A 10,562-nucleotide genomic window follows, 5' to 3' on the forward strand; every position below is an offset into this window, starting at 1 on the left:
TCGCGCCTTTTATCCAACAAAAATGTGTTGTTTGAAGTAATTGGCTGCTAGACTGCGCGGCGCACACGAACGACGTCCGACTGCACAGTGTCAACGAAAGTACGGTTAATCTTCCTGTACCGGCGAACTTAATCTTTCTGTACCGGCAGGTTACTCTTCTCCTCCGGCCAACTGTTAATGTTTATCAACCTCGCTCTAGAACACTTTTTCAAGTCTTTTCTAGGTTTACTATTTTGCTTCAGAAAGAGATCAAGGTTGCTGGTCAAATCATGTGGTCCTTTATAAAAATAAATAAAAAAGCATACGGTTTGGTTGAGCACCTAAGCTCATGATGGCTGAAATCCCCCCCGTGTCTGCAGGCGAAAGAAGCTGCGGCTGCGTAGTGGAGGAGTTTCTGCGCAACATTGTGTGCCTAACACCCTGAATTTAGCTGAAAGATCTATCGCACTTGGCATGTCCGACTCCCGTTCAATAGCTCGCCTTTGTGGAAAGAATGAATTCTAAAGGAACCTTTGCTGTTGTGCTCATCTTTTGCTGCGAAGCCTTAAATGGTAAGTTAGTAAGTTATTCAACTAAACATTGTATCTGGAAAAAATCCTGCTTTTTCTGTTAATGGGGAAAAACAACAAGAAAATGACAATATTTTCGATTTTGGGCACGAGAAAAATAAACGTGACAATACACACATATGGAAAATATACTGATCGATCCCTATAGATTAACAACAGAAGAATTGGCACTGTTTAGCCTTCAAGTTTTCTAAGCAAATCGCACTTTTTTGAGCAACAGTCACGTTTTTAACTCCGAGAAAATCCAAGAACGTTTCATCGTTTTACTTCTTCAAGTTTCTATTACTGAAATAAATGGTGAGAAGTATCTAAAATAAATTACTTGGGAATGGTGTGCGAGTAGCTATCAAAACGCATGAATTAACAGAATTAGTGTCGTGCATGTAAAAGATCATAATGTGGATTAAAACAACATGCTTGCGCGTTTTCTAAAACAATGCTGTATTAGTATTCTGGATCTAGTATTTGAATAGACATTTCAAAAGAAAATACATTATAACGTAGGTAAATAAAACATAAATTTATCTGTGCGCAAAGATCGTTGTTTTATATATGGAATTAAAACGAGAAATCTTAGAGCAAACTTTGCTTAGTTTCCTAGTAATTCAAGACAACTGAATCTATGAGTGTTCTATAGAACATAAGTTGTAATGTGTTATGATGGTCGTTAGCACGAGATAAAGTTAAAGGGGGACAATAAGATAGAAAGATGATAATATTCTATACGTTTTGAATATACCAGTGTTCTTGAGTTTTTTTAATGAAAGTGTGATAGGATTTGTGAAATAAGAACAAATGATGTGATAGTTATTTCATGGCTGATTAAGCTCAATATCTGAAACAAACATTCATTGGTGTAATTAACAATTTTTATGTGGCGGTAAATCAAAAGAAGTCTTAGTTTGGTAAACGTGATTAATAGCAGATTTTGCGCAGTCATATCCCCGTGCTTACTTAGACTACTGTTTCGTTATTATTATTATTATTCGGATTTTCCTTTTAGCAGGGGTTGCCGTCCTTCACATGTTTTGCCCTCCTCCAATCATCTGTGTTCATCGCCAGGTCTTTTGGAATTCCTTTGTTGTCCATGACTTCTTTAATTCCATCTTTCCAACGCTTTACTGGCTTCCTATGTCTTCTCATGTTGGTTACCGGCAGCTCTAATGTTCTCCTTATTGCTTGTCCTTCTTCTCTTCTCTTCACGTGACCGAGCCACCTCAGCTTCGCTTCTCATGTCTTCTCCTCGATTCCACAGACTCCTGCCATTTCCTTAATTTCTCTTCTCTTTCATATAACCATCTTAGCATTCTCAGCTCTGTTCTTATCACCAAGCCTTCTTCTTTCTTCTTACTATTGTTCCCTTATGATTTAATTAAAAAATATTCTTTGGGTGAAACTGAATGTTAAAACAAAGTTGAAAACTTGTGAACACAATTTGCTCTAATGACATATAAGCGTGCGTTTGGCGGACAGAAAGAAGTAAAAGTGCAAGAGAAACATTAATTACACTGCCTTAACATGATAAGGTCTATCTCAAATAACAAGCAAAAACATTGGCAAGGGAGAAAACATCATTTTTGGTCCTAAAACGGAGAGAGTAGCAAGAGATCACTACTGAAGAAGAACCAATCACCAACAAGGATCGCTGTCAAACAAATCAGCCTAAATCAACTAAAGAGGAAACATTATATATATATATATAACTTATACGTGATAGTGCGTTTATTTTCCATGAACAATCCTTTAATTATTCAGCACATTACAGTTTCTTTGGGTTGCTGGATAGAAAGTTAATCCTAGGGCATGGTGAGTCTAAAATCCTGCTAATGTTCATTTTCTTTATTTCCAAACTGAGGCGAATTGATTTGATTTGTATATTGAAAGTTGAAATGCTTTTGATAAACGATGCAGCCTTGTCGCCGTATGGGTATTCTATCTACAGAGTCCTGTGTATCACTGTTTCTTCTGGGGGGTTTTGGGGGGAGAGGGGGGCAAAAGGCCTAGGAAGTTTTTTGTTTATTTCCTTTACTTTTACTTTGTCCTTGTGACATGCTTCAGCAAAAAATAGTGACATATTGGAATAAATACTACTATAATACTATTATTAAGTCTAATATGCAATTGCTATAAGATCTATCTCCCATTTTTCAGTTGTTATATTACAATTAGATATAATATGTAACTGCTATAAAACATAACGTTCGCGTATACATGCTTAACTTTATGAAAAACCTCTATAAGGTTTAGCATGTACACCGGAACAACTTGTTTTTTCAGTGATACTAAATGGTCGCTGATCTATCCATTGTTTTATTAGCGAAAAGCACAATTAAAAAACACTTCAGTTATTTGACCCAAACATCCATACAAAAGTTAAACACGTGCGTTCTTTGTTGTTCTTGCTTTTATTTTCGCAGTAATTTGGACGTATAAAAGTTTTTTCTTAAATTTTTGTTCGTTTTAACGTCTCTACTTTACAGACACCATTACATATATTTCATAAAACGTTTCGAAGGCATAGCTTGTTCTGCCTTAATATTATATTCAAAACATTAGCTGCAAGATATGGCCCCCAGTGACACAGCGGTAAGTCTGCGGATTTACAACGCTAAAATCCGGGTTTCGATACTTGTGGTGGGCATAGCACAAGTAGCCCATTGTGTTGCTTTGTGTTTAACTTCAAACAAACAATAGCATGATATGTGTTTAAAGAAAGGGAACATTTGTTATGACAGACACTTAATATCCAAAGATGCTTTACATCGAACATTTAAACATTAAAGTTACGAATGATGTCATATACTTTTTTACTTAATATTTGTTTTAATATGAGTTTACAATAATGTGCCTATTTTACTTAAAAGCTGTTTTAATCCCTAAACTAAATCATTGAGTATATGATCTTCTGGTATATCATAGAACTATCTATTCTGTAATTATAACCTTTTGTTTCTAAATGCCCCCCAGTGGCACAGCGGCATGTCTGCGAACTTCCAAAGCAAGAAACCGGGTTTTGATACCCGTGTTAGACAGAGCACAGATAGCCCATTGTGCAGCTTTGCGTTTAACAACAAGAAACAAACTTCTAAAAAGCTGAATGGGATTATCAAAAGTTAACGTCTGCTTTTATTGGATGATTTATATTTTTGCACTAGATCCCTAAATGATGAAGATGAGGAATGTACTGTAGAAAAATCAGAGGAATGAATCATTTGAGGGACAATTTTTGTAAGCAACAACAACAAAAAATTCGTTTTTCGAGTCCAAGTTGAGTTTGTTGCATTGATTAACCTTACCTTTCATCCTAGAATATAGGCTTTAAATGAGCTTTACACACTTTTAACTATCGAAATATAACCGAACGAAACGTAGGAAGAATTGAAAGGCATAATAACTACTTTAACTTAAGTCAAATGACCTAAATGTTTGAATTTATCTAAGACATTCCCAAGATTGATTATCAGCAACGTTATACGGGGCTTACTCGCAAAGCCTCGGCTATAATAACATGCGTATAAGGTCAATACTTATTAAATGTAAGTTAAACATAAAAAAATACTTCTCTTAAAAAACATAGTTAGAATCTTGGTCTGGGGTAAAAACAAAATAGTTACAAGAATGGATTAAACAATTTTTCTCAACTGAGGGTTACTTTAAAAACGCTACTAGATCTTTTACCCCTGTTTTCAAGTTTGAGAGCATTTTAAGTTTACTATGATTTAATCCCCACAACGGTTAAAAAGCATGTAAGTGTTAGCTTCATTTTACGAAGAACCAACTATGTTGTCAAATTCCCAAGTCGTACTTGTCGGGTAACTCTGATGTTTGTACTTTTTTAAGGAATTTTTCATATAATAAAACAGTAGCTGTAACTAAATTTACATTTTAAAAACACAGACCTACCTTACCTAGGAGTTAAATTATTTTTCGAGTTCCCAATAACATTGTAGTTAAGCATTTGTAATATTTGAATAAGTGCTTTCTTGAAAACATCTTTTATGATAACATGGAAACACGTGCATTTTTATGGGGAAAAATTCTGAGAATGATAACGAAAGTATCTAAACACGTGATTCTTAAGAAGAAACACCTCAACATGTGCTCATAAAAGGTGGTTTCATTGGAACTTTTAACCATGCGCTTCTAATAAAATCTCTAACAATTAACAGTTATATTTTACTTTAGCGTCTATACACGTGCTTTTGTGAGAATATTTAAACACTTTCTTTCATGAAAATAGTAAACACTGATCTTGCTTTCATGGGAATACCTAAACGTTTTCATGACTAAACAATATTCTTGGTTTCAAGTAGATATCTAAACACTCACTTTTATGAAAATAGCTGAACACTGATCTTGCTTTCATAACATAACATAATATTTTAGGACAACATGGGACCTATTGGTCCATCTCGGCTGTTCCATCCTCAAAATTAAATTAAGATGATTAAAAAAAAATTTTAAACCCAGCCCTTTTTATTCATATACTTATCAAGCTTTTTCTTAAACTCACTTACATTTACTGCTTCTACAACATCTGAAGGCAGCCATTTCAAAGGCCAACCATCCTGTTAGAAAAATAAAACTGTCTTAACTGAAGATGACCCCTACCTTGCCAAAATTTATATTTGTGTCCCCTTGTCCTATTATTCTCATTGTTGAATACAAAAATATGATACATCAACACTATAAATTCCCTTTACAATCTTAAACACCTCAATCAGATCCCCCTTAACTCTTCTTTTTTCAAGATAAAACAATTTGAGACATTTCAGCCTCTCGTCGTATGACAAGATAGTTACTTATCAAACTGAGTCATTCAACTAATGTGTCATACGCACTTTCTTTTTGGAACCAGTCCTGTAAAGTGGAATATATTATTTAGAAATAGACAGTATTTTTTCCCACTGGTAGGCTCGTTGATACCTTAAGATTATGATCTCCCTTATGTTGTAATGGGAATGACCAACACTCACGTGGGTAGCACCTACTTCTAAGAAGAATGGCATTACTGTGGTATGTATATAATGCCACATTCTCTCAGTCTGGAACAACACAGAGATTTGTAACTTCTTGTTTGATACAGATTCAGATTTATTAAAGAGCTCTCCAGTAAAGGCACCACAAATTATGCTTTTTTATTATATATTTTTATTTGAGTGCAAAAAAAGATTTTTTTCATGTTTTGTTACATTGTACCACCTTTTTCTTTGCTTTATACCCAATTCAAGTCAGAGAAACCAGGTTCAGTCCTTAATAAATTATCTGTAAAAAACCTACTGTTATTTCATGGCTCTTACTAGATTTCTCTTTAATGGAAATATATAGGAAAATCAGTGCATCTGAGAACACCACAGAGTAGGTAGAAAGGAGAACATTTGGTGTCTTGTCCAGGATCAGTTTTTCGTGACTTAGCTGTTTTTCTTCTGATGAATTTATTTGTCATTGCTATTGAGTTGAAGCGACACACTCAATGAGATGACATTTTGCATAAGTTGAAGGACTTATGCCTAAGAGGAAGAGTACTCAATAAGAGTAGATGGCTACCAGAGAGAGTTGTCTGGTCTTAGAGGGAGCACTGTTTTGGATATCACAGTTTCACTAATGTTCTGAAGGTCCATGACATCGAATGGCCAATACGATTCTCACCCCGATGACTAACTTCTAGGTTTAGGGGGCATGGACAACTGAGAATCATCATGGTGGCATGCAGTATAGTAAGTCCAAACCTGAATGGTGTGGTCGCTACAGAACGTGTGCCTTGGAATGTCTACCAGCTGCAACTGCTTCACCAGCAGGTGAGACAGCAGGCACAAACTGGTAAAGGCATAGGGCATTGCGAGCCTTTCTGTAATTTGAGATATACTGATGCAATTAACAAAGTTCATGGAGAAGCCTGTAGTCAAGCAGAGATAATGGACAAGCACTTATTTAACTCGCCATTTGCGACATGGGGCAGAGACATGAAACTCGTTCTGAAGTAGAGGTCTCTGAACATGCTCTCTCTACTCCACCTACGACATTTACAATGTCTCAGCCTGGTGTTGGCTGAGAGTCTGTTAGTGAAACGTTTATGCCAAAATCACAGGTTGCTGTGATAGAAAATATACAGATAATGTTTTGACCATGTGGCAAAACAGAGTCTAGATAATTTCTTCGAGCATTTCAGGCAGTTCACTCCATGGCTAGACTCAGGAATGGGTGGTGCAGTACTTGGGAGTGAAACATGTTCTCATCCTAATGGAGGCTGTTTTTACAATGACAAGATTTGAAGTCGTACCCTCAAATAGGTTAGAGGAGAGGAAGAAGACTGCATTGGATGTGCCTCAAACAGACTCTTTCTGGAAGCGACTACATTATGTCAAGCTCGAGCTTTGACAAGGGAAAAACCCGCACCCAACCTCATGGCTCTCAGTGGGTGGGAAAGGCTTCCTTGACCCTTACATGATGTTTTTGTCACAGCCAATGCCAATTATGCCTCCAAATGTCACTATAGTAGAGAGGACCAATACATCTGCCTTAGATATGGGTAGCTGAGTCACTTCACACCTTACTATGTAGCAGAGCAGGTGAGAGTACCAGTTTTGATGAGCTGCATAGCAGGTGCAGGAGGGTTGGCAACAAACTGGTGCTGCTATGAATTCAGCTTTGGGAACTAATGGAGCTGAAGTTGTGTCTGATCACACAACTTGGAGGGGGAAAGGTGCAGCAAACAGCTCATGCCAAAATGTTTCATGGTCAGCCCAGCTCTCTCAGAGCTGGGGACCATTTGGTATATGCCTACAGAGGAAAAGGTGGGAGAGATAGAGAGCTTGGTCAACCTCACCATGTATTAGACACACTGAGTCATGCCACCACTCTGACCAGTTAAGACTCATTTTTTTCTAGAGAATGGTGAAAACTAGATGTGACTGGAGTGTCATGTCTCTGACTAAGTCTATTAAAAATATGTCACATAATTAAGGTAGTCATCTACAGCACTGAGCTTGGCATTTATACTGTATAGATGGATGCATTGCAGAAATGCACAGGTAGTTTTGCCTGTTTGATAAGTGAATTGCATTTCTGTGGGAAAATCATCCAATGCCAGACAGACCAGACCCAGGAACAGTGCATTGTAGAGGAAATTACAGTGCTTCTCTGGAAAAAGTGGTGTTCCATGTTCACTATGGATAAAGTCTAGGGTCTTTTTACCGTGTGATGCAGTAGTAGTACAGCCAGTTCATAAAATGTATTGTTCAGATTCCGCAGAAAAGGTCATTGTCATGGTAGGTGAAGAGTGGGTGAATGGAGCTAATGATATCAGAAGTGTTATTTCCAGTGCATTATGCCCAAGAGCAAATAAAGGGTTGGTGATACATCTAATACCACTGGTTGAAAATTGTGCATCAATTTTAATTCAACTCAGTGGCAGAAGCTCAGTGTCCTATTAATTCAATATACTAATGTATTTGTGGGATCAGATGGCCAACTGGGTTAAACAAAAGTAACTCCCCATCACATAGACACGGGCAACGCACTACAGTGTAGGCTTTGATGAAGCAGTAGGGATGAAGCGAAGCATATAGCCTTTATAGAGTGTGTGCTCATCTTCAGTAATGATTGCCAAAGAGAAGGAGGGTATGATAATGTTCTCTATTGCTTTCAGATGGGTGAACACATTGACCCATGTTAATGCCTTTACACACCTGCAGATAGACGAATAGGACGTCTGGGCACATTGGAAGGAGCTCGATGGCTCAACAATAACCTCACATTTGATTACTGTTAAGCTTGGTTGGATGACGAGAACAGTTAAAATGGTTTGAACTAGTAATGTACTATACCATTTGTTTCAGACTGGTGGAGCTTACAATAAAGGAGTTGAAATGGGAAAGGTACCTGGTCTATGCTAATGATGTCTTGGTGTTTGGTCTCACGTTTGGGTCTGCTGCTGAAAACTGTGCATAATACTTCATTCAATAAGAAAAGCAGGTTTGAAGTTGAAACCAGGAAAGGGTGTAATCATGCACACACAGGTTGAATTTCTCAGCCATGTTGTGGGAAGAGACGGAGTCTCTACTGACCCTGCAAATATCACAGCAAAATATTGACTAAAAGAGAGATTCATGGTTTCTTTGGTTTTGCAATGTTTTGTAAACATTTCGCAGCCAACTTCTCCACCGTCACTACACCATTATCTACTCCCAGTAAAGCAAATGCACATTTCAGATGAACTAGAGAGTGTGACTAAGCATTCCTGTAGCAAAAGTATGATTTATGGAAGTTCCAGTGCAGTTGTATCCATGTAAGGACGGTGAACTCTCCTTGAATACTAGTGCCAATAATACTAGTATTAGGGCAGTGTTATCACAATTACATGATATAGTGGAATGTGTGATAATATATGTAAGTCATATGCTAATGGCTCCTGAATGCAGATACTGCATAACAAAGAAATAACTGCTTGTAGTTGTGATCTTCATCAAAGACTCCTGTAACTACCTGTATAATAAATGATTCACCCTTTGTATGAACCCTGCATTGCTGAATACCCTGTCAATTCATTGAATATCTCTATTCTGGTAAATTTGTAACAGTCAAAGTCATTTCTGCCATAGTGACTTAAAACCATATAGTATAAAATTCCACTATTGACTCAGTACCAGGAGCTTCAGAAAGAGTAAACAAATGATGCTGAGCTAGCATAGATACTCCTTGCTATTCAACAAGGTGAAGTATGGGCAGCATAGACTTAAGAATGTAACAAGGACACATGTGACCTGTGTTGCAGCTCTGAGTCGGGAAATTCTTTAGACATTACATAGAGCAAAGATTGGAGACCGCTAAGGCGTTACACACACTTGTGCTAATTTCCAACCATTGGTTTTACTAGCTACATTCAGGTTGAGATGTTAAGTGGTAGTATAAGCACTATATTGTATCTGCTGCTCAGAAGAAAAGACATCCTAAATAGGGTAAACTCCGTCAGAGAATTCTTGTTTCTCCTTCAGAGAGAACAGCCTTACATATTATTGGTTCTCTCTCGGAGAAAAAACAAGGTAATCATTATGTACTCGTACTTGGGCTAAGTGGGCCAAGGCTTAATGATTGGTCAATACTTCAGTACAGTCTGTAGCTGATGTGCTGGTGGAACAGTAGATACCCTGATTTGATGTACCTGGATAAATCACATGGGTCATAGAGTTAATTTTAATTACCAGCTAGTATCTGAGTTTTGTAAAGTGTTTGATGTGGTGAAGACACACATTTTATCTTGTAATCTCAGTGTAATTGTTTGACAGAATGGGCAATGCAAACTATTGTTTTATAGTCCCAGCAAAACCAGCTGGGATGAACATTTATTGTATATCATGACAGTATATCACGCAATACAACAGACATTGACTGGTTGTTTGCAACACTTTATCATGTTTAGCAAAGAAATACTGCTTCCTGTGGATGTGATGGATGGTATACATCCTGGAGCAGATGTGCCATAGTATCCAAAAATATGTAGAGTGACTAAGGTCTGCATTGGTTGATGTGCATGAGTTCATGCACAAACTGTTAGGAAAGCCTGCCATACAGCAGAAAAGATGCTATGAATTGACAGTTAAGGTACGAACATGGTTTGTTTTAAGTGCCAGTGGCACTAAAGTACCTTGCCTCTGGCTGGACAGATTCTTATCTCATAACTTGAGAAATTGTTCCATTAACATATGAGGTGCAGCAGTCGTGTGGCGTGTGGAAGTGAATGGAATATGTCAACAATCTAAGTGACATTCCTTACTTTCTGAGCTATCAAGTTGTATTTTACTATGAAATGTATGTACTATATTTTGTTATTGTCACTTGATTACTACAAAGTTAGGACATATAATACGATGAAAGGAAGTACTATGTCGTAATTAAAAAAAAACTTGATAACTCGAATAAACAGAGTAAAATTTAATGAAAGTACAACGCTTCACCAGGTTAACCTGGTGAAGCGTTGTACTTTCATTAAATTTT

At 37.2% G+C, this 10,562-nt stretch overlaps 1 protein-coding gene across 1 annotated transcript in view; it reads left to right on the top strand.

The window, feature by feature from the left end:
* Nucleotides 1-366: 366 nt before the first annotated feature.
* The window catches only part of LOC106473778 (acetylcholine receptor subunit beta-like 1), a 59,691-nt gene continuing 49,495 nt past the window's right edge, over nucleotides 367-10,562 (top strand). Inside the window, exon 1 of the mRNA XM_013934462.2 lies at nucleotides 367-551. Coding sequence (XP_013789916.2) covers nucleotides 494-551 — 58 coding nt within the window. The 5' untranslated portion in view covers nucleotides 367-493. The remainder of the gene's footprint in view (nucleotides 552-10,562) is intronic.

Source organism: Limulus polyphemus, unplaced genomic scaffold, assembly GCF_000517525.1.
Source record: "Limulus polyphemus unplaced genomic scaffold, Limulus_polyphemus-2.1.2 Scaffold134, whole genome shotgun sequence".
Lineage (NCBI taxonomy): Eukaryota > Metazoa > Arthropoda > Merostomata > Xiphosura > Limulidae > Limulus > Limulus polyphemus.